The sequence below is a fragment of the Rhinatrema bivittatum genome, chromosome 12, assembly GCF_901001135.1.
Source record: "Rhinatrema bivittatum chromosome 12, aRhiBiv1.1, whole genome shotgun sequence".
Classification (NCBI taxonomy): Eukaryota; Metazoa; Chordata; class Amphibia; order Gymnophiona; family Rhinatrematidae; genus Rhinatrema; species Rhinatrema bivittatum.
The window spans coordinates 9,578,549-9,605,829 of NC_042626.1; the positions used below are offsets into that span (position 1 = coordinate 9,578,549).

A 27,281-nucleotide genomic window follows, 5' to 3' on the forward strand; every position below is an offset into this window, starting at 1 on the left:
CCTTCAACTGACTGCCTGCCCCAGATCTCCTCACACACTAATGAAATTAAACAGGAGAAAGAGACAGAAGCTTCACAGAGCCTTGGGTGCCTCATTCTTCTCCTTCTCCTCTCTTGCCAGGTACGAGCATTGTGCTTTCAATGATGTCATTCAAAGAACGATGCTGGGGCTCGGTAGGGGAGAAGAACAAGGCTCCAGTAGCTCTGCAAAGCTCCTGTCTCCACCTCCTGTGTAATTTCATCAGTGGCTGATGTCATGGTCCAGTGGACCACTCACAGAGCTCATCTCGCTTGCCGCTGAAGACAACAGAGGCATGGTAGGCCACAAGCGGAGCCCATCCTGCTCGTGGCCAAGGAGTATGAACACGAGAGAGGCCTAGGAGACTCACCAGGCCTGAGTGTGTGAGTAGAATGACAGTGCATAGGAGGGTTTGTGGTGTGTGATTTAGAGCCTGAGTGAGGGTGCGTATGAGACAGAGGGATTTTGTGAGGGTGAATGTTTGTGTGAGTGAGAGGGAGCCCATGTGAAGGACTGTGTGAGAGAGAGAGAGCCTATATGCAGTGGTGTGTGAGTATGCAAGAGAGAGAAGGTGTTTGTGTGAGAGAGAAATGGAGCCTGTGTGAAGGAATGTGGGGGTGTGTGCATGAGAGACAGGGAACCTGTGTGAGGGTGTGTGTGTGTGAGAGGACAGAGCATGTGTGAGGGGGTGTGTAACATAGAAACATAGAAATGACGGCAGAAGAAGACCAAATGGCCCATCTAGTCTGCCCAGCAAGCTTCACACATATTTTCTCTCATACTTATCTGTTTCTCTTAGCTCTTGGTTCTATTTCCCTTCCATCCCCACCTTTAATGTAGAGAGCAGTGATGGAGCTGCATCCAAGTGAAATATCTAGCTTGATTAGTTTGGGGTAGTAGCCGCCGCAATAAGCAAGCTGCACCCATGCTTATTTGTTTTACCCAGACTATGTTATTAGACTATGTTATTAGCCCTTATTATTATTAGCCCTTATTGGTTGTTTTTCTGTATGTGCCAGAGAGGGAGCCTGTGTGAAGGGGGATATCTGAGAGGGACAATCTGGCCCTGTGTGAGGGTGTGTGAAAGAGGGGCAAGAGATCCTGTGTGAAGGTGTGCGTGTGTGTGTGAGAGTCTGTATTAGGATGTGTGTGAGAGGGAGCCTGTGTGCGTGTGAGGACAGAGGGAGCCTGTGTGAGAGATTAGCTTGTGGGAGGAGTCCGTGAGAAGGTGGTCAAGCTCTGAAAGTGGAGGGCTGGGAGATTGAGATTGTGGAAGGGGCTGAGCTTGTAGAGCAAGGGGAGGTTGCCAGAGATTGGAGGAGTGAAAGGGATCTGGCCAGGGAAGTAGCGAGGTTGGAAGAGACACTAGTGCACTTCTAGGGGAATTCTCCTCAAAATGTTTGACTGCATCTTTGGGTAATAACTTTTCTGTATTACATTTTACGTTAATTACTGAAAGACCGATGTACATTGTATTATTTTGAACAATATTAAAATTTGCAGAATTTTAACATTTTGCGCGCAAAATTATCCCAGAAGTATCAGTGCTCCCTCTTCCAAACCCTTTCTTCCCACTCCAGTGCTGTGTGTGTGCTTGCGTGGTGATGTCAGCGCGCAGTAAGCGTGCCGTGCGCGAAGGCCCTGAGAGAGGGGAACGGGAAGAGGTGCCGGCAGCCGTGTTGCTGTGTGCGTGGTGACGTCAGCGTAAGCGTGCCGAGCGCGAGGGCCCTGAGAGAGGGGAACGGGAAGAGGTGCCGGCAGCCGTGGTGCTGTGTGCGTGGTGACGTCAGCGCAAGCGTGCCGTGCGCGAGGGCCCGGAGAGAGGGGAGCGGGAGGAGGTGCCGGCGGCCATGTTGGGTTTGTGCGTGGTGATGTCAGTGCGCAGCTAGCGTGCCGTGCGTGAGAGCCGGGAGACGGGAGGAGGTGCTTGTAGCGGCTGAATCTGTTTGGCCAGACGTAGAGTTGCTGTCGGTGCTGGGCCGCTTCGTGCTTTTTACTTTATCGCGCCTGGTGAAGGCGGCCTCCGGCGCGGGAGGGAGGGCGCAGCATGTGCGGCGGCGGTGGTAGCAAGAGCTAGGCCTGAGCCGAGGGGGCTGTGCCTCTCGCGCCCCCCCCCCCCCCCGGGCCCTCTCTCTGCTGCCGCCACCGCTCTCTTTCTTGTCGGTGTTGTTGGGGAATATGGCGGTGGCTGCAGGGGGCTGGCCTGTCGCTCAGCTCCTCGTCGTCCTCCTGCTGTCGCGAATGGCCGCCTCGATGCTGAGCCGTCGCCCCTCACACCGCTCCCTGACGACTCCTGCCCCGCGCCCTGCTCCTGCGGTGGGCACACGCTGGACTGCAGCCGGAGGAAGCTCGCCCGGGCGCCCCCTTTGCCGTTCGGCATCACCGCCCTGTAAGTACCGCGGGGGAAGGAGGGAGAGGGGGCCGCTGTCTTTCGCTAGGGGGCGGAGGGAGAGGTTTCGGGCGCTGTTTGTCTTCCTGCCAGGCTACCCAGGTCGGGCTGTAACTGGGAGGGAAGGTGTTAAGGCTCTGTTACGCGTCTTATCGGAGGAGGTTAGGGGACTCTCTGCTTGTCTAGTCACGTGGGAAAAGGGGACGAGGTGTTTGTCTGTCGTTGCTCTGGTTCTGCACAGAGGTGCGGGCCATTTCTCTGTTACGCTGCTCGGGCGCTGTCACAGGTAGTTTCTGCATATCTGGGACAGTGGGCACTATATGTGCTAGGTTTAGGGCTGGCTCCCTGTTTCCAGCAGAGTTTTGTAAATTTGGTTTGCCTCCGTTCCCATCCTACCTAATGTGCCAAATCCTAGAATGATTTTAGTGCTTTTTGAGAGAGACAAAAGTCCCAAACTAAACTATTTAACCTCAAAATACATGAACTTTCTTGTGCCTGTTCAACTTTAGATCAAAATTTCCCCACATCACTGAATGTTACTGAGATGTTTTCCTATCTAGAACGGATTTGGTTTTGTTGCGTATAAAAAAAAAATGTTGTGGTGAAAGAAATATAATTCTGGCCCAGTGATCATGGAGAGCAACAATTGCTGTGTATGACAACGTAGAACACTATCTTTATAAAGGTAGATACAGAAAGTGTCCACTTTTATGTGGCTTTTGCTAGTGATGCATTACTGCAGGGATGATCAACTCCAGTCCTCAAAGCCACAAACATACATTTGTATGCACTGCATCTATTCTCTGCAAATCTGTCTCATGCATTTTATATTATGGATATCCTGAAAACCAAGCCTTTTTGTGGATTTTGAGGACCAAAGTTGGCCACCCCTACATTATTGCAGGGGACTTAAGATTAGTGCTGACTTGTAATGCACAGAAGCCCAGGATGTTTGATAGCCCCTTGGCCTTTCCCGGTTAGGAGGATGATTGTATTAATGTGGGTGGTTAGAGTGAAAGTTTTGCTATGGAAATAAACAATCTGTGGCAGACATGAGCAGCAAAATGGGCACAATTGCTAAAGTAAGACACAAGTAGAGATGGGTGCAAAAATTGTGGTTTGAGAACTCTAAATTTGTAAATGTTCACATGGGATGTGCTTATCAGCTCACTCCTAAATCACTGAAGTAGAAACTGTTGGAATGGGTGAAAATATGAGGCCCTTTCCACTTGTGCCTTTCAATTTTATGAAAGGCACAAGTGGAAAGGGCCTCATATTTTCACCCATTTAGATAGATGAATGGGTATATCCCTCTTCCTGATGAGGTTTCCAGTTTTGGATGCTTGTGGTCCTCTATTAAGAAATTCTGCAGTTAGTGTTATATACATTTTTAGAGGAGGTTTTTAGACTGAATATGTACCCAAAGTATTCAGTCTTTAGAATATATGAGAAAAGGAGTATAAAGTTGCCGTGGAGTCGCTGACTGCATGCATGTTTGTGAAATATTATAAGCAAAGAATCTTAAGCTCTTGTTTGGAAAAAAGTTTGTGTAAATCCCAGTTATTTTGTATTTTATAATCATACCCCTTTCTTGAGGTTTTATTCTGTTTTAAAGCAGCAGCAAGATTTAGGTTACACAGAATATTTCTTTTGCCTCTTTTGGTTCTAGCATTACCTTTTTGGGTGTGTCTGTATTCTCTTTTTATCCCACACAAGTTTTGTTATAGAATGTGCACAGTAGGAAAAAATCACCTTTCTCCTTGTATTCTGCACCAATTTTTACTATATTCATACTTTACACTTTGTGTGATGCCTGCCTAAGGTTCTGATTAGGGTCTGCAGCACCAGTTCCTGGATTGACATTGATTCTTAATAGTTGAAGTGGATAAGAAGAGCTTTCAAAAACTTTCTTACATCCTCTCAAGACTGAAAATAACATCAAAATTACCATGGCATACTCATTGTTTGTTTTTTGTTAAGGCGGAAGTTCAGTCAAAATTGTTAGGTAAATAAGCTGGCATGTTAAACAAACAAAACTGTTAAATCCTATTGTGTTTAGCCTTCTTAGTTTGCACAGCAGTGAAACATATAGTTGTAATGCCTCAGTTCCAGAAGATTTGCAGTGTAATTTTTAACACAGGGAGGTTATTTGACTTGCTTAAAGTCAGGTTAGGGATGAAAGGGAGATTCACTTTAAACATACAGTGTGATAGTGGAATAGATAGCGATTCCTTGTATAAGAGAATCCTTCATCAGATAGATCCTATTAATTTGTTGCACTTCTTAAGAGTAGTGGTATAATAGGACTTATTGTCATAGAACTCAGTAATGCCTGAACTAAAGGAGAAGTCATACTGAAATGTTGCAGATATACTAATTGCAGCTGGAAGAGCTGACTTGGCTTGCTTTCCACCTTGTTTTTTGCAGTTTATTTTGGTTTTGTAGGTATAGGGTGGTAAATTATTTTACTAGAGCTTCTTAAATTTTGTCAGAATACTCTAAATGTATTTCTGTTTAATGAATTTTTTTTTGTCAGGAAGGGAATAATTTAAACATTAATAACTTAAAGGCTAGAGGATGGAGATGAGGGAAAGAGCGCATGGGGGTAACTTGCTGATGCTGCTGTTACTACCCTTAACCAATAAGCCTTCATACTATTGATGCAACTCCATTATTGCTCTCTATTTTAATGGCAGGGGGAATGAAGAAAAGGGGAATTGGATTCAGACAGCAACCAACAAGGACATTGAATTTTACAGTCTGGGAAAAGCATGGGGGTAACTTGCTGATGTGGCTTTTACTACCCTTAACCAATAAGCCTTATACTTGTGATGTAACTCCAACATTGCTCTCTGCTTCAGCGGCAAGAGATAACAGGGAATTGGACTCAGACAGCAACCAAACAAGAGCCCTGACTTTAACGGTTTGGGAAACTAATTATGGGTGTAACTTGTACGCCACGGCAGATGCCATTCCCTGATGCTACCATTATAGGGGAGACCTGTATGGCGCGGCTGATACTACCATAAGCTTGCTGGGCAGACTGGATGGACCGTTTGGTCCTTTTCTGCTGTCATTTCTATGGTTCTATATGTTTCTATAGTCGTGATTTCAACACTATGAAATTCATCAATGAAGATTCAGTTCACTCAGATTTCACAAGATAAATGTTGTATTTATTCAATAAGTATTAATTTTGTTATGCCTCTTCAGTATTATCCACCCTCCCTGTTAATTGTATTTCTCGGTTACTTGTAAGGGCACTGCCCAAAAGTTCTTGTTTTTTGTGAACAGATACGATGTGCGAACGGCTATCGGTATAGAAGAGACTTTAAATAAATATATAAATAAATAAATAAATGACCTGTTATAGTTTAAATCCAAAAAACACCATTCATTCAAGAGTCAGAAAACTCCAGTATCACACAAGACAATCTTTTATGATGAACATGAGACAATATATTGTCCATTTATTAACAATTAGATGCTAAGCTACATTTAGCAGTTGCACAGCAGAGACCTCAGTAAAATACGGTGCTTAATTTAAAGGATGGTTTCGTTTTAGTTAGCAGTATTTTCTTTAATTTCACCTTTACAGAAAACTAATCTAATAGGACAGCTGGCATAGTCAGAAAGTTTTACCCCAACCATGATCCTGACTTTCAGGTTCCATTGAAAGGGCTTGATTTAATAAGACTTTATTTCCCATTTGTTTTTAAGGGGAAAAGCCTCAGTAAATCAAGCCCAAAGCATATGCTACTGCTTGTAATATAGACCAACTGATACATAGAAAAATCAGCAAACAAATTGTAGGTGATATCTTTTTATTGGACAAACTTAATATGTTTGAGAGAAGCTGTAGAAATGTATGCTCCATCAGGTCAACTCAAAATGAGATGTGGAGAATGTCTGCATATCCAAGTAAACTGTAGGTTTGATTACACCATCTGTGTTTGTTTTCAAAGCTATCAAGCTTTGTAAAGTAAAAGAATTGGAGAGGGAAGGACTTGGCATGAATATGCTTAAGTGTCTGTCCAGCTCTTAAATTTGTTAGTTTACTTATTCATTCAGCTATGCAGAAAACTTGAGATGGGTGAGAGAGGTAATTTTACAGCAGGATTTGCGTAAGAGCATAAACTATACCATACTGGGTGAGACTAAAGGCTCATTAAGCCCAGTATCCTGTCTCCAGCAGTGGCCAACCAAGTCACTAGTACCTGGCAAATACCCAAACATCAAATAGATCCCATGTTACTAATGCTGGCAACAAGCAATGGCTATTCCCTATTGATTAATAGCAGTTTATGGACTTCTCATCCAGGAACTTATTAAACCATTTTTAAACCCAGCTGCACTAGCTGCCTTAACCATATCTTCTGGCAATGAATTATAGAGCTTAATTGTGTGTTCAGCGAAAAAGAGTTCTCTCTGATTTGTTTTAAATGTGCTACTTACTAACTTCATGGAGTTCCCCCTAGTGGTCGCACTTTAGATCAATACAGGAGCATTATTATATTCCCACTTTTGGTTTCTTTTCTTTTCTGAATAAATAACCGTTTCACATTTACCTGTTCAAGTCCTTTCATGATTTTAAAGACCTCTATCATATCCCCCCCTCAGTCATCTCTTCTCCAAGCTGAATAGTCCTAACCTCTTTAGCCTTTCCTCGTAGGGGAATCGTTTCATGCTCTTTATCATTTTGGTCATCCTTCTCCATACTTTCTCTAGTGCAACTATGTCTTTTTTGAGATGTGGCAACCAGCTGTAGGCAACCTCAGTGCTACTGATAGAAGGAAGACCATCAATAGAAGAAACAGTGAAGAGTAGTTAAATATGATACAGTACCACTGATTCAAATCCAGTTTAGATGCAAGACTGTATATGATTGCTTTGGCTTATTTTTTTTTCCACATTAAGTCAGATATTAGGACATGAATTGTACAGATCAGGTTGAACTCTATATTGGTTCCATCTCCAGCTACCCAGTCAACTCACACTTTGCCCTGAGGTTTTTATGTTGCAAAGTCATGTCATTCTGTAATATATTCAGTGCTGTGTACAAAGTAAATGGAAAAGTAAGGGTTTGTTTCATGGAGACATGTTTAGATGTCATTATACAACATAAATTGAACCTTAAAAAAACCCACTAATTGCATATTTTGCTCAGTATGTTTCAAAATACAAAATTTTCAGTGCAGCTCCAGACTTGTCTGAGATTTATGTATGTAATGATATCCGACAAATGATTAAGCTTATACAGCTGGAAGCTGGTTTATCTCCTGGGCAGGGCCTGAAGAAATGAGCAGACCGGATGGGCCAATTGGTCTTTACCTACTGTCGTCTGCTATGTTGCAGCACAGTAATGACTGGGCTAACTCACCCACTTTGCAGGATAAAGCCCCTTTAAAACAAACAAATCTTCTACTTTTAAATAAAAGTAATTTGGTTTTGCACACAATAGTGTCTTTCACACATATTGTTCCCCAAAGCACTTTACAGACCTGGAAAAAAAAAAACAAACAGGCTGCATGCAGACATGGTATTGGGGAAATGGAGAATGCTACACAGCAGCACATCTTGCAGGGGGGGGGGGGGGGGAGAAAGGAATTAAGGCAAGCCCAGAATGTACCTGGTGATGGGATTTGAAGCCAAGAGCAGAGGTGAGGGAAAATATTAAAAAATTAATAAGTGTTTTGCAGGGCACAGGTAGGCCTGAGGAAATCTCCTTTCATTCATCCTCTTACCTATAATGCTTTAAGATGCAGCAGACATAAAGACAGTCAACTTCACCTTTTCCAGTGACATGAATTAATTTTTCAGCTATGTTGATTCAGTGTTTGTGTTACTGCATGGTATAAATCCACACTTCTTTACATATAGTTTATGAAGATGTACATAGTATATATTTGCTTCCTCCATGCCACAGAATATCTAAGATTGAAGCTCTGCTCCTTCCCATTGACAGTCCCAAGGGTTTTAGGCCCTGACACATTGCCTGAATTATTTACACTCTGATGCTTCTGAACAGCTACATTAACAGCACCTCTGGCCCGATATGATATCAGGAACTTTTAATAATTTATTGTGATGTACAATTGTGCCTCATGGATTACTGTGTGTGGGAGATGCATTCACCATTGCTAAGATCATTTCTTTCTCTTCAGTTTTTGTCAGTAAAGCTTACTGAGGTATGATGGTGTTAAAAATCAAATGATTTGCTGACATACAGGGAAAACTATGGCACATGGTAACCTGTAATGGTGTTTGTTTTGTTGCACACCACTTATGATTTCATAAGCTTATGTCATATTCTCTCTCTTTTTTTCCCTCCAAGCTGAAGAGCTCTGATCTTTTAAACCTTTGTAAGAAATCCTGTCTACAGCTTTTATCATTTTTGTTACCCTTTTCTGTACCATTATTCATTGTGTGGTCACACTGAAGCCTTATTATATTCACACGTTTGGTTTCTGTTCTTTTCTGAATAATTCCTAATAAATCCCATTTTATTTTTGATTGCTGCTGCACGTTGAGCTGAAGATTTCAATGTATTGTCTCTGATAACTCCAAGGGTGTTGGTTATTCCTTCTTTTAGAGAAATAAAACAAATGTGGGCATGAGCGAGGGCATTTTCATTCATTGCATCAATTTTATGGAGTTCGCTACTGGTGAACATTGGGTCAGAAAGAAATTATCTTGCCTTTCAAAAGAGGGTCAAAGATTATGGATAATCTCTGGTTTTTGAGCTTAGCAATGGTTATAATTATAAGCAGGATTTAAGATGGTTTAAACTGTATTTCATGTGGGGCTTTTTATTAACTTTATAGTTAATGAAAATTATCAGCATTTTATATTTGTATAGGTTTGGTGTGTGTTTTTATGATATGTTATATGCTAATTCTCAGGCTGATACAGTACAGTGCACTGTTAGCCTGCGTTTGGACACGCGTTTTCGACGCGCTAGCTTTACCCCTTATACAGTAAGGGATAATAGCACGTCCAAAATGCGCGTCCAAACCCCCCCCCCCCAAACTAATAGTGCCCGCAATATGCAAATGCATGTTGATGGCCCTATTAGTTATTCCCGCACGTGAAAGTAACGCCTGCCCAAAGGCCCCAAAATTAAAAAAAAAAAAAAGAAGAATTAAAAAAAAATAAATTAAATCGGCCCGCGGATTGGAAGATGGACGCTCAATTATGCTGGCGTCCATTTTCCGAACCTGTAGCTGTCAGCGGGCTCGAGAACCGACGCCGGCAAAATTGAGCGTCGGCTGTCAAAAAGGAGGCACTAGGGATGCACTAGTGTTCCTAGCGCCTCTTTTTACAGTGGGCCCTCATTTGCACGCAGGCCAATACTAAATCGCGGCCTGTGCTTGTGTCGGGAGAGCGGGCGCTCACTGGCTCTCCCGCACGTTTTTTTGTATCGGCTCGTATGTATGTTCAAGTACACTGCCCTAGGTGCTCTCTGGAGTTACAAGTGATCTGCACTGTAGTTTACATGATTATCCCAAAACACCTTTTAAAAATGGTCCTTGTATTGTCTACATTCCAGTCTTCAGGTATAGTGGCAGGTTTTAATTGCCACTAGCAGGTCTGCAGTTTAATATTTGAGTTCTTTCAGAATACCATCTTGTCCTGGTGATTAGCTGCTATTTAGTTTATCAATTTGCTATAACACCCCTGCCAGGTTTATGTAGATTTGCATCAATTCCTCCAAGTCATCACCTACAAAGAATGATTCCAGCTTAAGTATCTCCCTATCATACCATTCAGTGAAGACTGAAGCAAATAATTCATTTAGTTTTTCTGCAAAGGCCTTATCATCCCCGAGCTACCTGGTTTTTTTTATGGGTCAACTGACTCCCTCACAAATGTCTTGCATTTGATAAACTGTACTTAAAGATTTTGTTGTTACCTCTTTGGCAAGTCTTTCCTCAGATTCCCTTTTGGCTTACCCTGTTAATGTTTTACATCTGTTTTGCCAGTGTTGTTCTTTCTTGTTTTTTACATTAGGAAATGTTGCTTATGTAGACTTCAAACCAGGATGCTGTATGACAAATTTCATTTGCACCCCCAAAGAACTTGCCATCTAAGTGGGTACCTGAGGCAATGGAAATGAAGTGAATTTTCAAGGTCACCTTGAGTATCATGAGGTTAGGGCTGTTCAGCCTGGAGAAGAGACAGCTGAGGGGGGATATGATAGAGGTGTTTAAAATCATGAGAGGTCTAGAACGGGTAGATGTGACTCGGTTATTTACACTTTCGAATAATAGAAGGACTAGGGGGCATTCCATGAAGTTAGCAAGTAGCACATTTAAGACTAATCGGAGAAAATTATTTTTCACTCAATGCACAATAAAGCTCTGGAATTTGTTGCCAGAGGATGTGGTTAGTGCAATTAGTGTAGCTGGGTTCAAAAAAGGTTTGGATAAGTTCTTGGAGGAGAAGTCCATTAAAGGCTATTAATCAAATTTACTTAGGGAATAGCCACTGCTATTAATTGCATCAGAGGCATAGGATCTTCTTAGTGTTTGGGTACTTGCCAGGTTCTTATGGCCTGGATTGGCCTCTGTTGGAAACAGGATGCTGGGTTTGATGGACCCTTGGTCTGACCCAGCATGGCAATTTCTTATGTTCTTATGAGAGAAGCTGGATTTGAATCCATATCTTCTGGTTCTAGCCATTATTCTACTTCATAAGAGACGATAATCAACCTTCTTGGGAAGAGACCTCATCTTGCTTCAGTTCTCTGCTTTTCATAGTTATAAATGCAAAACTCAGTGTTGTGAAAATACTTGGTATTGGTGCTATAGTCGCTTTACGGAAGTGTGTTCTCACATTACCACTGCTGGTGCTACCTCCCGATGTTAAAGCTTAAACATGAGTGCAGAGTGTTTTCTTACAGGAAAAGAGAAGGTCAATCTGTTATCTGTAGAAAGCTCCCAGGTGGTGCAGCTTTTCCAATGTGTGCCTAAGAAAGTTCAAATAAGTCATCACTACCAGCATTGCTATAAGGTATTGGCAAAAACAAAACAAATTTAGTTCCGGACAGATGTGTTACGAGTGTTCTGTTTATTATATAAAGAAATTCTTATTTTTCGAGAGAATAAGTACACGGTACAATTTGTCCACTTTACCCAAAATTACCTACCCCCCCCATGTCAGGAAGAGGATCTGAGTTTGAAATCCCCGCACATGATTTATGGTGTGGACATTGCACCTGTTATAAAACAGGTGCTGAATTTTCAAAGGTAAACTACAGAGGGAATTTGCTTGTAGGCTCGTGGGGGTAATGTACCTGTGGTTCTGCAAGTCCCAGGCAGGTTCTGGAACGTCCCCCATTTCATCTTTTGTGTGCTCATCTGTGTCACAGTACTTTACAGCTCTGGCTGGATGTGCTTTTATATTCCCAATAACACACGTGACTTTATTCATCATATGTAGTATTTGTATTCCTCCAATATGATTGTAGGTGGCTGATAATTTAATTAGAATGCATTAGCTGCTTTTATGAACCCAGGTTTAATTGCTTTCTCTTTTCCATTATTGTCTCAGCCGTAGTCTTGTGGTAACCATGCTGAATTTGCCGGATTATGTAATTATTGGAAATGGCAAAGGTGTGCATTGCAGGTACAGAAGTGAGACACGGGACTGAAGGACATGGCTGCCAGAGAAGTGGAGCCTAGAGCATTTCATTCAATTAGAACAGGCATCACTATCTTTTCAAACGTTTTGCTTTAACATTTCATTGTGTTGTGCTTCCATTGGCTGTAGTAGCTAATGGATTTCGACTCCCAGCATCAAGGGCTGTATTGGGATGTAGATTGCATGATAAATAGAAAGTCTACTGTTCTTATCACAAGCAACCTGTTTGGCTTGTCTGGTGCATGTTTACTCTCATGCAGAGACTGAAAATGGATAACACCACATGCATTTAGCTGAGCTAGAGGAGACAACATTTCAGGCACCTCATAAATATGATGCACAGTTCTTTCCAGGAAACTGTTTTTAAAATTGTGTTTCAAAACATTTCAAATGTAGAGCTTGCACTAAATATATAAAGCAAAATGGTCTGGTGAGTGAAGGTGTCCACAGTAATGAGGTGATTGTCAGGATAGAGTATTAAGGCAAAAGTACTCTGCAAGCAGATGTTCCCATGTAGGGTCACATTGACTCTTTCAGTCAAGCAGTTTGTTTTATTTTACATGTTCAGCATAAACAGTGAAGTTTATGGGTGGCGCTGGTTTACATTTGTGGCTAGCTTTCCATTTATTGGCCTCTCGTGTCAGTACTAGCCTGATGAAGAGTTTAGCTCTCTTAAACTCTCGTCGTCAATAAAGCAACACCTGGAGGTTATTTCAGTTTAAGTGGCCTAACACAATGGCCCCATTATTTAATTCAGTTATAAGCAGTAAGAATTGTAGGGGGTCCTTGATGGTCGCAAACCAGACTGGTTTTCAGAAGTTCCATAATGAATATGCATGAGCTTTATTTGTATGCACTGCCTCTGTTATATGCAAATTTACTTCATGTATATTTGTTGTGGCCCTCCAGGACTGGATTCAGGGGCCCATCACTTAGTTTACAGTTGCCGGGGTTGTGTGTAGTAACCATAAGCAGGTTCTGTATATCGGACATTGTAGTTATTCTGCATGCATTTGTGATATGATTGTATTCAGAATGTTATTTATTTATAGACAAAGATATTCCACTTTTTACCAAGAATGGCTTTCAAGGTGGATTACAATCAATTTGAATCAAATTGTAATGGAGATAAGTTAGAATGTTGTGCAGTCTAAATAGGAACAGAAGATCTGCTATACCTGATCAGACCAAGATCAATCAAGCCCAGTATCCGGTTTCCAGCAGTGGCCAATCTAGATCACAAGTATCTCCCAAATAGTAGATAGATCCCATGCTGCTTATACCCAGCGATAAGTAATGGCTTTCCTCGTGTCTGCCTGGTTAATAATGGTTTATGGACTTTTCTGCCAGGAACTTGTCCAAACCTTTTTTTAAACCCAGCTACACTAACAGCTTTCACCACATCCTAGAGTTTAATTATCCATTGAGTATATTCTCCTATTTGTCTTAAATGTATCATCTAGTAACATTATTGAATGTCCTCTAATGTTTGTACTTTCTGAAAGAGTAAGTAACTGATTCACATTTACCTGTTCCACTCCTCTTGTTATTTTATGGACCTCTATCAAATCCCCCCTCAGCCGTCTCTTCTCCAAGCTGAAGAGCCCTAACCTCTTTAGCCTTTCCTCATAGGGGAATCGTTCCATCCCCTTTATCATTTTGGTCGCCCTTCTCTGTACCTTTTCTACTTCCGCTATGTCTTTTCTGAGATACATTGATCAGAACAGCATTCAGTATTCAAGGTGCGGTCGCACCATGGAGCGATACAGAGGCATTAGGATATTCCCTGTTTTAGTCTCCTTTCCATTAGAGAATGGGGGAACAGCATTTAGGGGGCCTTTTTATGTAGACAACTTTTGGGTTCGTTCTTCTGCTTCCCCCAATCTCTTTAAAAATAATTAAAATGCCATCCATAAGGATTGTCAGTGTTGCCTTCTGATGCCAGGCATGAGCAGCTGCTTTGATGGTTACTTCAGCAGTGGAATTGGGGCTTGATGGAGTAGGAAGGAGGATGTCAAGTACATACAACCTTATTAACAGTAGGGAAAAGGTAGCATGAAGACTGTGTAGGAAGATCCATCAGATGACCAGGTCAAGCAGTGTTTGCCCCTCGAGGGAATGTTACAGGTTGATGGTTTACAATGGTGCTAAAACTGTTTTTATGGAAAGAGACTTGGTGCATGGCCCCTAGCCAAGGACTGGTTTGGAGCGGTTACAAAGTAGGAGAAATATTCCTGGGTAGCTGTGATTGAAAGTTTATGGTACCAGATCCTGGCACAGCTAATGACTGAGCTGGAAGCCCCAGGTTACTGCAGTGGGTCTGGGCCAAAAACCTGTAATTGTTCCTTAAGAATACTGTAGGAAGCAAAAAGACTGCCATTGGAGTCAGATCCGACTTGTCCTGTCTTGGACATATGGACACAGTTAAATATTGTTTATCTGAAGAGAAATTGATTTGGAAAGCACATTCCAAGGAATGAACCTTAGTGTAATTGTTCCAGCCTGTAAGCTATCATTAAAAGTCAGATGACATGCTGTGTACTGTGTTTTACTCTTGCTGAAATCACAGCATTAGGTGAGCCCCCAATAATGCGTAAAACAGTCCTGAAAAAGGAATGCTGGAAGCAGCAGAGGGAACAGCGGGTAAAACGTTGCACGTGTGAAGCCTGTAAGCCAGAAAAAGCTCGTGCTGCTAGTGCCTTTTCTCCAAGCCATGGGCTGGGACATTTTTTAAGCCATGATATGCACATTCACAAAATAAAAATGAATGAAAAATGTTCACATAAATCTTCTAGCATACAGGAGAGCCTTAGTTTAACATTCCTCATGGATCACAGTTCAGGTAAAGATGAAAATGTCTGCGCTGACAGATGGCTGTGAATCCCACTAGCTGACAGCCGACATTCTGCTGTGATAGCAGCATTGTACTGACATGTCCACCCCTGTCAACAGCGCGTGCAGCACGCTGATGAACTGTCCCCCCTCTCAGCATGATCATCTGTCTGCACTGCTTCCCAGACCCACGCCTGAGCTGTCAGCAGAAGCAGGCTGGGTTTCATCTCGGTGCTGGAACGGAGCCAGAAGTGTCCTGATGAGCTAAATTAAAAAAAAAAAAAAAAGTTTTATGTTAAAGATGTCTTCAAGTGATTGCATTTCTGTTCTGGCAGAAGGTTAATTATATTGTGCAAAACTCATATGTAGAGAATCCTCAGGCAAGAAAACTGTGCTGTTTGATTTGATTTCTTACCTCACCTTTTCTGGCTTATGCACCATTTCGGCTGAGACTGGCGATGTTTTGCCCAAGACGTCTGGTGTCTCCAGCTGGTTGATATACTTTGGCTTTGTTTTTCTCCACTGTCTGGGAAGAGATCTTCGTTTTTAGTTTATTTTGCCATGGGTTTTCAATTTTCCAACAAAAAATTCAGCAGAAAAATGACTGTCACACAGGAGAAAAATTGGTGGAAAGCTTATTTTTTTCTTTTTTTGTTCTAATATTGATATTCCCAGGCAAATAATGTAAAATAACTGAAAACGAAGGTCCCCGTTTATGGGCAACAGCTGGAAGCACTATGGGAGAACATCTAACTGGGACTGAGCCACTTTAAGGAAGTGCCTTTAGCAAAGGTTTCCTAAACTGGAGAGCAGAAAGAAAAAAAAAATGCATCATGTTTTGTGTGCTCTGAATAAGTAGATGGTTTACGTATCCTCTCTGCAAAACTTTACAGTTTATAGAGAAATAAAGCCATGCCAGGAGGCCTGAGACCCGCAGACTCCCATGTTGCCACACCGCATAGTCACAGAGGAGGCATGTAGGAATGTTGCCCACGTGCCACGTTTGAAATAGGAAAGGTTGAAATCTTGGAAATGTAGTGCTAGAAGTGCCTACTGAGAGAGAACATAGTCCGCAATGATAACCAGTACAGTGACACGGAGACAGAGATTTATTTAATTATTAACCATTCTTATAAATCGCTTTCCGGAGGCAAACGCCTCTCAAAGTGGTGTACAACAAATAATAAAAAATACATTGAATGTAAAAAGTCACGGAGAATTGATGTGAGCCTTGGGAATGCATAGATCTGGCTGCAGCTGTACCGAATTATCAGAACCCTGGGGGCACAGCAGGAGTTCTGCCTGAAATGGGATCGCGCATAAATTAGAAGTCAATCAGAGCAATAACACACACAGTGCCAGAGAGCGCAAGAGAGATTTTACATGTGGCCTGGCATACATGATCTGTAAGAAGCTGTCTTATCTTACGGGGGGGGGGGGGGTGTGAGTGTGTGTGTATATATATATATTTATTTATTTTTTAACTTTTATATACCAACATTCTTGCATTAAATGCAAATCATATATATATATATATATGTGTGTGTGTGAGTGGTGTGCATAATCTCCCACATTGAGGTTCTGTTTTGCAGCACATACAAGCGCTTGGTATGCTCCAAAAGATAGTGACAATTCTTTTTTTTCCCCTTCATTAGGGATTTGAGTCACAACCGGTTCACATCCAACTCCAGCCTCATTCTGGATTTGCGCACACTGCAGGAAGTGTAAGTTTCTGGTCTCCGTTAATTCAGAATGAAAATGTATGCATATTTATATGAATATTCAAGATGTGTATGCAAAACATCTGTTTCTGAAGCATTTGAGCACAAGTTTAGGTACAAGTAGCAATGCTTATTCTCAGAATATCTGCACCGGAACTCTGCATATTAAAAATGGCAGATCTCATTATCTCTGACTATAGACTTGCTTGGCTATTTATTTTGGGATAGGGAGAGAGCATATGGGTAGCTTTCATGTTGCCTGACTACATTTCTATAATCTGGTGTTGGAGATGAAAATGTAAAAAGTTTGTTTCATTGCTACTATCTAGTCTGGTGTGCTTAAGTGTCCAGGTATAGCAGACATTTGCATTATGTTTCCTTCTTTTAATAACAAGTTTAAACATGGCAGATCGTCTAAAACAATGGCTGGTAATGGAATCATAATCTTATGGCAGCCCAAGTCAGCTGTTGGTGCTTATTAGGTGAAGCCGGTCCTGTTGCTGAAAGGGCAATATATAAAGCCTTTTGCATGGGTAACTCCTCTATCTTAAAATCACTCACAGCCGCACAGAGATCTTTCTGGAGGCCTGTTCAGGTCAGAGGAGGTCCCTAACACACACAGACTGTACTTGCACAAAAAGAAAGTACAAGTGTCTGTTCTTACTTTGTGCTCACTTGGAAACTCGGAGGAAAAGCTGTGCTGCCCCGTAGGCTGCGGCAGGAAAGATTCCTGACAGTATCAGCCGTCCCCCTTTATTATTAGCCCCGTTATGCTTTTTTGAAGGGCATTCAAGGTGTGTGCCCTTTTATTGTAGCCGCACTCTATTTGCAGAGAATACTGGGGGTTTTACTCCACTTCAGGACCTCATACTGTTCGTACACTGTACTGCATTGAGTGGTGTTCTGGAGTGAGTAGCTCTTCAAAACCCGCAATACGTTTTTAAATAAAATAAAGACAATACCATTTGAAATTGGAGTGTTGATTTCTTTTTTTTCTTTTTAAACTGTCAGAAAAAAATTGCTAGCCTTGCTGCTTTTGATGAATCTTGCAAACTCTTGTTCCAGCGTCAGTAAATGAAATATTGCATTGACTTGTAGGGGATGTGCAAACACTTTGAAGCTGAGCCTGAACCAGGAAAATTTCAGCCCTGTTTGATTTTGTGCAAATTTTTCTTCTTGATGAGAACATCAGTTGAAATTTTTCACAGTAAACCTTCAGGTTTCTTGAACTACTTAGCAAATGAAAAAAAACAAACCCCCCCCCCCCCCAAAAAAAATTCTCGTGCCCTCTTTACTAGTTCCGGGTGAAAACAGAGGCAGCAGATCCATGGTCTTTCCATCACAAGAAAGACCACTTTATTTAGAGCAGTGTTTGTTTGCCTTCGGTACCATGGAAAAGTCCCTCACCATCTGATGCTCAGATCTAGGCTGGCACCTGGCCTCCGCTCTCAGCACCTCACAGCAACAAGAAACACCAGTGGTGGCTCTTAACACGTAGGAGCTCCTTTTGGAGAATATCCATGTCTCCTCTTCCTAGCTACAATATCATTAATGGGCAGCATGCAGGGCACGGCTAGCATACAGTACCTCTCTGTCTTCCCTAGTCTGAGCTGCCTCCTCTGCCTGTCTCCAGGCTGGGGAGAGCGTGCACTGAGCACAGGAGCTTTGGGGGTAATGAGCAGTGAAGAAGTAACTAACAGACTGCAGCAACTTCTCTCTTACCCTGCACTTGTGTATAGAGGCACCGGTCCATTGTCTCTGGAAGAGAAATTGGTGGTACTTTCAGTGTTTCCCTCACTCTTCTTTTGGCCATACACGTCCTCTGTATTCGCACCGCCTGCTCTGCAGAGGTTGATGTGCCATGCAACATTTTTGTTAATGTAGGCATGCCTTGGGCTTGAAAAGGTTGGAAATATGCAGTTAAAGGCTGTCATGGCTCAGATAGGAGATGAAGATTACTTTCCATAACTGTTAAGATGCAAATTATTTTAAGGTTTCTATAATAGTTTCTCCCCCACTCCTCCTCTGCCCACAGGAAGATGAATTACAATGAACTAACAGCAGTTCCTTACTTGGGAGATGCAGCTATGAACATTACTCTTCTGTCTCTGTAAGTAAACACATTATTTGTGTTTTTTGCACGCTACATTATAAGGAACAGGATCGTGCTGTAGACCTTCCAGCAGTAGCAACCTATCTATGAATTTGATGAAGGGGATACATTTTTTTTTCAGCTCAGCTCTGCGTCGTTTAGTGAAGGCTTTTGTATTCCTCTCTCTGTGTTACTTACTATTGCTTTTTTCCTCTGTGCTAGGAAATTCCTGGAAATCAGGTATTCGTGATTATATAGTGCGTTCTCCTGCTCGGGTGACAAGGGTTGTTAGTGTTTTCAAAAACAAATCAGCGACGGAAGATCACTGATTACTTTTCCGAGGGGAAAAAAGCTTACTTATTAGTTACTTTTAGGTAACCATAGTAGTTTTGTGTAATATACACAGGATTGGATCAGCTCTAAGAATTAACTGAAGGTGATGAGTTGTAAAGACCATGTTGATCTTTTGATCCAGAAATCTCTGTAGTATGAACATGCCTGAATCTTCGGGTTTCAAATTTTAGCAATAAATATATAAACAAATATGATATAAAAAATTTTAAATTCCAGCTTAGCAGATTTTATAATACATACGTGTCTGTATGTGTGTGAGTGCGATCAGGCGAAGGGAGCTGATAGATCAGATCCTCGTGTGATCTCATGTGCTTCTTGGATAATACAGCGCCCCAAGGACCGATGTGCTCATCACATGATTTACAGAGTCCTGCCTTATGATCTCTTCTCTTGTATTTTCTTAGAGTACATAATAAAGTTTCAGAAATAAACGGTGAGCACCTCCAGTTCTACCTTTCCCTAGAGACTCTGGATCTCAGCTCCAACCTCATCTCAGAAATTAAAGCCTCTTCCTTCCCGTCCATGCAGGTCAAGTACTTGTAAGTATGAGTGGCAGCATTAATAACCCGGGGGGGGGGGATCCAGGTCGTGGCATGATATGGATATCTACAGGTGGGAGTCGGAGCGTGCTTGCTTCCACAGGACTGGGAACCATTAGTGTAATGGCAGAGTCATATAGGTTGGAGGCTGGGGAGAACCTAAGATTCACTGTACATGAAAGCTAACGGTGCCATAGCTCTGGAGGTGGCTGGTTCTCTTTGAGGTGAAAGCTGCTGGACCAGACAGAAAAGTATGAGGGTGTTCTCAGATTGTACTGTAGTTTTATGATACATAAAGTATCCCCCATCCTTTGTTTTCCAATGGGTAAGAAACCAAGGCGGAGATCTTGTTCATGCGCTAGTCGTACCTTGCGTTAACTAAAGCTGACTTACGGTATCTGAACACGTGGCAGCAGTTTAAATCTCTGAGGGTGAGTTTTGAGCTGAAGCTCCTGACAGCGTGTCATGCCTGCAAGCTCAGGCAATGTCTTCTGGGCTGCTCTATGCAGCAGGTCTTGCTTGCTCTTCAATTGATGAGGGCTGTCTTCTGCTTAACTTCAAATTCTAGTTAGAAAATTTACGTTTTCAAGCTGACACAGTCAACTTAATTTCCTTTTCTTTTTTTTTTTTTTAAATAGGAATTTGAGTAACAACAGGATAATGACCCTAGAAGCAGGCTGCTTTGATAATTTATCCAGTTCAATAATTGTGCTAAAATTAAACCGAAACAGAATAAGTATGATTCAGCCGAAAATCTTCCGACTGCCTCATCTGCAACATCTGTGAGTAACTTGTTTCCAACTAAAACTCTCTTAGTATTTGGGTCCTTCCTACTCATGTGCTGGTGTGTTATTGTTTTCTCTAGTTTAATTCAGGCCCTTTATTTTAAAAGCATTTTGGGTGGAGCGCAATAAGACATCCATAATAATAAAAAAAACCAAACAAACACAAACCAAAAAAACCCCCCATAAAAATACAAATAAACAAAATGATTAATATTTATCATTCTGCAGTTGAGCAAGCTGGATAAAGAGATGGTTATGTAATACATTTGTGTGTCTAATCAGAGACGCAGTTAAATGATTTTTAGTACCCATCTGCACTTAGCAACTCAATCAGTTTCCATGTATGTCTGTCCTCCCTGAAGAAAAGAGCGTTTAATTTCTTTTTAAAGGTTTGTATACATTCCTTAGCCCCAAGCTCATCATTTGTCTTAAGACCAACTACATGTCCAATGTATGCATTGTATATTTTTTTTTTTTTGCCTCTACATTTAGTCTTACACGAAGACCAAACCATTGGAGGAGCATTCTGGGGCTCGGAGAATAGGTCACGTCTCTCATGTCACTTCCACTGCTCTTCTTTGGCTGGCCACTGCATGGTCCTTAAGAAAATACGTCAAGGGCGCATCTTAAGCGACACTCGCAGGCCAAGCAACAAGAATCTGAGCTGAGAGGTCACCACTGTGACATCGGGCTGGGCTGATATTCATTGATAGCTGTCTGACACTTTTTTTCTTTCTTTTTTCTTGTTTTAATTTAAGAGAACTGAAAAGAAACCGGATCAGAATCGTGGAAAGCCTCACATTCCAAGGGCTGGAGTCCTTGAAGTCTCTTAAAATTCAGCGGAATGGGCTCAACAAACTGATGGACGGGGCGTTCTTTGGACTTGATAGCATGGAACTGTTGTAAGTATGAGCTGCAGCCTGGCCGCCTTAAAGAGCAGATAAAGTGCTTCATGTAATAATGAAGAGTGTCCTGCCTTTGAAAATCAGAAGTCAGCATTTTGTATTGTGGGCCCAGAATTGCAAAGCTAAGCACTTTGACACTCCTGAAGTTGGTTTGATCCAAGTGTATAAAGAAAACCAGAAAATGTCTTGTACAGACTTGTGTGAAAAGAATAATTGACTAAACATTATGTAGTAACCCTCTAGAAGCTCACTATGATGGCATAAGAGAATCGTTCCTGAGTCCACCTTAAGTTACTAGCGCAATTTCTTTTGTCTCTGAAACCTGCAGCATTCTTCAATGTCAGTTTGAAACTTTTGCACTCATTAAACATGACCAGAATTTCTCCAGAGTTTGTAACAAACTGAAACATGAATTGAGAGGTTTGTCAGGGAAATGGGTCTGTTAATGCACCATCACTTTTACTAACCCATTATACGTATCGCTGTGAACCCTCCAGCTTCTGGGGGAAGGTGGTCTCCACCAGCCAGTGGCACCACAGAGCTAAGTGCCTCAAGAAACCACTCATTTTACAGGACCCGCTGACTTTTAGTCCATATGAAATGTAAAAGGAGGCCACCGCTAACTTGACAACTGAGACACAAACTAAAGCCTTTTGCATATTTGCAGCAAATATCTTTTCTGTGTTTCCTTCTGCAGAGAACTAGAGCACAATAACCTGACGGAAGTGAGCAAGGGCTGGCTTTACGGCTTACGGTCATTGCAGCAGCTTCTCTTGAGTCAGAATGTAATTCACAGGATCAGTCCCGATGCTTGCGAGTTCTGTCAGAGCCTGTGGGAGCTGTAAGTTTTGGTCGATGTTTGTCTGCGTGCATGGGGTGGAGTACCTTATTTATTTATAAGCTTTTATATTCTGCTTTTCCACAAGTGTTCACAACGGTTTACATGTATACATCCATACTTAAAAACTAAAAGATGTACGTAAAAATACAAGTGCTAAGTTACAATAAAAAAGCATTTTTTTTTAATTTATACATTTTATTGGTACATAAGCAAAACGTCCAAAACCACATACAATAGCCAAACATAGATCAAGAAAAGGATACAGCTGACCATGATTACCATGGATATACACGTTTGACATATAAAGAATCAATAACATGAAAGCTGGTCCTGACACTTCCACTTTCATGTACCAGTTTTACAAATAAATAAAAAAGCATTTCTATATATGACTGACAAAATTATTTAAGTAAGCAAGAACATACTGCGTTTAGCAAGTTTTTCTTTTTTCTGCATATTTAATGCTCCTTTGTGCAAGCTTTCAGTTACCTTTTCAATACCCTTAGTATTCTGTATTTACAGTACCAGATACTATGGTACTTATTTAGTCCAGGCTGTGAATGTTAATATCTATTTAGGAACTTATTGTGAGTTGCAGCAATTTATTCTTACATGCTGATTCCGTTTGGGGTATGGAATGCCATGTTTAAGTAGTTGGCTCTGAAGCTGAGCATGGTTGCGATGGAAGATCTTGAGAGTATAATTTCTGCTACAGTAAGTGTGGGGAACTTCAGTAAGACGTGTTCTCTTCCCTGTAGGCGAGGAGTGAACCCCAGTGACATGGAGTTTTAAAGATCCTAATCCCATTGGATATTAATCCCATTGTCTTGACTGGATACTTGGTGTAGCACCTGCCAGAAAGCCGAGCTTAAAACTAAATGTAAAAATGATACAGCAATAAGGCCCATATAATGAGCATTGCTATTGCTCTTGTTTACTTTGAAATACCACAAAGAACACAGTGAAGGCTGTTTTTGTTTTACATTTGTTGAGCTTTCCATGTATCCTTAATACCTGCAGAGATCTGTCGTATAATCAGTTGACCCGTTTGGATGAGTTGGCCTTTGCAGGGCTGAATGTGTTGGAAAAATTGAACCTGGGGGACAACAGAGTGAATCACATTGCTGATGGTGTTTTCAAGGGCCTTTCAAACCTTCAGGCATTGTAAGTATATTGCAGCAAGGCAGTTTCCTTTTCTTTATCTTTAGTTAATCAGAAATAGCTGTCTGTACACTGCCATGGTCACTGTCTTAGCTGTACATGCCTGCTCCTAAGGGTGTGGCAGGTCTCGGAGAAGCATTGCGTCTTTTAGCTTTAACTTTTAGTTGTAAACCCCAATGTATTCTCAGGATGCCGAAGAGGCCAGCAAGTCTTCCCAGCCTGAGGTTGAATTTGACTTCCCTAAGCCCTTTCTGTGGGATTTGTTGATGCTGTGAGGTCGCCCGGCACCACAGAGTCCTGTTATAACTCTTCTCATGTACTCTCTCTAATAAATTCCTTGCAGGGCATCCAGTGTACTTTTTAGATATTTTCAAATTGTTTTGCCAAATAGGCAGGAAGTAACTTTACATATGTGATATCCTTGTGATTGGCATATTCGATGTATCTGTTCATATAGCCCACAGGTTGAGCTTGTAGTTCACTTGACTTGCGCTCAGCCTTCCTGTTCATATAGCAGATCAGTCCAGACAAGTGGATTTTGCATCCCTACCAGCAGATGGAGGCAGAGAACTAAACACGTTTCAGGCACTGCTACTTAACCGAGAGTGCCATCTGCAGTCCCTCAGTATTTCTTTGTCTCCTGCAGATGTTAAGAGGTGCAAACCTGAAGTCTGAAAAAAAAAAAAATTGGAACGTAAGAAGGTTAGAAGAGATGCTCCCTGTGGTGTTAGGCATTTTTTGTGGGCCATCCCTCAGGTTGAGCCAGGCGAGCAGGGGTTGACAATCCCTGTTTGGCTCTAGCCCGCAGCTTCCAGGGCTCAGAAAGCCAGGGGTCCTCTGTCTGCCTGAGGTCTTGTTTCCCCGTGTCTTCAGCCAGCGTCAGGGAAGTACATTTTATTTATTTTATTTTAAAATATTTCTGTTCTGCTCTTCTTGTATTCAGGGTGGATTACAAAAAGACAATTCACAATCTTCATGATAAAAATGACACACATGCAACAATAAATAAAGAAGTCATTCATTAAAAGCAATTCTAAAAAGGTGTGTTTTAAGAGCCTTTCTAAATATTTTGGAAACATTACAGATTCTTAATTCTTTAGGAAGTGTGTTACAAAACATTGGGCCTGCTGCAGAGTGCACTCTCTTGCGCGTCTCATCAAGACGTACGGGTTTAGGTGATGGTATATCGAGGAGGTACTGTTTTTTTCCGAGCATAGTGATCTAGACGGAGAGTAAAACTTTATGATGGCGTTTGTCCAGGGAGAGTGCAGGTTGAAGATTAATGAATGAACAATTAAACCGAGTTTATATTGGATCCGAAACGATATGGGTAGCCAATGTAATTGTTTTAGAATGGGTGTAAAGCTAGATTTGTTAGTTAATAATCGGGCAGCTGTATTTTGAATGATTTGTAGAGGACGAATTATGTATTTAGGAATCCCAATAAGCAAGGAATTGCAGTAATCCACACTTGACAATAGGAGTATTTGTAAAACGGTTTGAAAATCATTAGGATCAAGGTATGGTTTTACGTGACGAAGGAGTTGCAATTTATGGTGTGATATTTGAGTTAAGTTTTTTTTATATGGGCTTGCATGTTTAATGCTTGATCGGTTTGGATGCCAAGGTTACGGACAACTTTGGAAAGTTTAATCGATTGTTTAACAACAGTTCTGATGGAGTAGAATCAGATGGAAATCTTGAGAGGTAAATTATTTCTGTTTTTTGAATATTGAGTATATCTTTCTTTCTCTGTGTATTTGAATTGCTTTAAGCTGGGTTGCTGCTTGGAAAAAAACAAGGGGGACAGCTCTGCCACTGAAGCAGCCATCGACGTGAGCATTTGCACAGCAGGCTGTGTGGGAAAGAACAGGCAGCGAGTGCTTCTGGCGACCGAGATTCGGGGCAGTCTTGCCAGGAGATAATTGCGCCACGAGCAAAGTTGACTCTCGCTATGGCAGGTCAAATGTGTGTTAGTGCCACGTGTGCTCCAAGATGGTGCCAGCTGGGGACCGTGGGAAATCTTGCCGAGTCTGTGGCTCAAGCTGTGCGCACCTGAATGCTGCCGCGCTCTGTAGCGCCTGTGCTACGGAGGAGGAAGGACCTTCCACAAGGGTGGCAAATGACAGGAGAGCCACCCGAACCCAGAGGCCTGTCAGGGCTGATTCGGCTGCGGTTGACAGGAAACCTGCAAGTGTAAGGAAGCAGGTAGCTCCTCAGGGGCTCACTGACTCCCCTCCTCCACTTTCTCTGGTGCTTCAACCCAAGGGAGAAGGAAGGAGAAGCTCGAGCCGGATGACGGGGGCAGTGAAGTGGAAGATTTTTCCACGGATTTTGTTTTACTGCTGGACAAGGCCTATCTGTCCAGGAGAGCAACAAGGAATAAACAGCCCCCTAGTCTGAGCTCTCAGTGGGGTGCAAAATGGTCTAAAGGATTCCCAGACACAGATTTGGGGGAACTTCTCTGCCATTTGGAAGAGAGGAGGTGCAGGGGAGATATATAGAAATGACGGCAGAAGAAGACTAAACGGCCCATCCAGTCTGCCCAGCAAGCTTTCACACTTATTTTTTTCTCATACTTATCTGTTACTCTTGGCCCTGTTTAGTAAGTTTTTGGTTCTATTTACCTTCCACCCCCGCCATTGATGAGGCGAGCAGTGCTGGAGCTGCATCTAAGTGAAGTATTTAGCTTAATTGGTTAGGGGTAGTAACCACCTCAATAAGCAAGCTATTCCCACGCTTATTTGTTTACCCAGCCTGTGCAGTTCAGTCCTTGTTGGTTGTTATCTGAATATAAATCCACTTTTCTTCATTTCCCCCTGCCGTTGAAGCAGAGAGCTTCTCTGGATATGTATTCCAAGTGAAGTATCAGGCTTAATTGATTCGGGTAGTAACCGCCGTAGCAAGCAAGCTACACCCATGCTTATTTGTTTACCCAGACTGTGGAATCCAGTCCTTGTTGGTTGTTGTTGGAATATAAAAATCATCTTTTCTTCATTCCCCCTGCCGTTGAAGCAGATACAGACCTTCAGATACCTAAAAGGTTTTAATGATACACAAACATCAAACCTTTTCCATTGGAAAGAAATCAAAAGAACTAGAGGTCAGGAAATGAAACTCCACAGAGGATGACTCAGAACCAATATCAGGAAATATTTCTTCACAGACAGGGTGGTGGATGCCTGGAATGCCCTTCCAGAGGAGGTGGTGAAGACAAAAACAGTGAAGAAATTCAGAGGGGCTTGGGATAAACACTGTGGGTCCCTAAAGGGCTAGAGGATGGAATTGAGTGCATGGGAGGTAGCTGGGGGTAACTTGCTGGTGTGACAGTTCCTACCCTTAAATAACAGTATCAAGGTTTAATGCAACTCCATCATTGTTCTCTGCTTCAATGGCAGTGGGAAAAGGGGATTTGGATTCAGACAGCAACCGAGGGGCCCCGACATTTACTGTCTGGGGAACAAATAAACATGGGGGTAACTTACTACCCTTAATCATTAAGTCTCATACTTTTGATGCGGCTCAATCGTTGCTCTCTGCTTCCTCAGCAGGATTTAGTGAAAATTTGGATTTGGACAACATCCGAGGACCCTGACAATTACAGTCTGGGGAAAGTGATAAACATGAGGGTAACCTGCACAGTGCAGCAGATACTGGCATAAGCTTGCTGGGCAGACTGGGTAGACAATTTGGTCCTTTTCTGCCATCATTTCTATGTTTCTGTGAGGCTTTCAACCTCATCTAGACAAGGTGGGGCATTCCCCAGCTGATCTCATGGTGTCGTACAGCAATCCCAAAGTGACCAGATTCTTCAGTCGCAGGAGAGAGGCAGGGGCCAAAGGGATCAGCGCTCTGGTTCTTCCATGGCCAAAGGGCATTCTGCCGTATATGTTTCTGTTGTGGCCATGGTGTCCATGGTTTGCGGATCTGGTTCATCTTGCTGTAGAGGGATCCATCAGGTTTGCTAATCTGCTCAGACAAGGACCTATCTTCTCAGATTGG

General features: G+C 42.1%; 1 protein-coding gene across 1 annotated transcript in view; it reads left to right on the top strand.

Moving 5' to 3' along the window:
* The first annotated feature begins 1,965 nt into the window (after positions 1 to 1,965).
* The window catches only part of LRIG2 (leucine rich repeats and immunoglobulin like domains 2), a 47,824-nt gene continuing 22,508 nt past the window's right edge, over positions 1,966 to 27,281 (top strand). The window contains exons 1-8 of the mRNA XM_029572964.1: positions 1,966 to 2,407; positions 16,537 to 16,605; positions 18,638 to 18,712; positions 19,453 to 19,587; positions 20,226 to 20,369; positions 21,131 to 21,274; positions 21,975 to 22,118; positions 23,139 to 23,282. Of these exons, the coding sequence (XP_029428824.1) occupies positions 18,642 to 18,712; positions 19,453 to 19,587; positions 20,226 to 20,369; positions 21,131 to 21,274; positions 21,975 to 22,118; positions 23,139 to 23,282 (782 nt within the window). The 5' untranslated portion in view covers positions 1,966 to 2,407; positions 16,537 to 16,605; positions 18,638 to 18,641. The remainder of the gene's footprint in view (positions 2,408 to 16,536; positions 16,606 to 18,637; positions 18,713 to 19,452; positions 19,588 to 20,225; positions 20,370 to 21,130; positions 21,275 to 21,974; positions 22,119 to 23,138; positions 23,283 to 27,281) is intronic.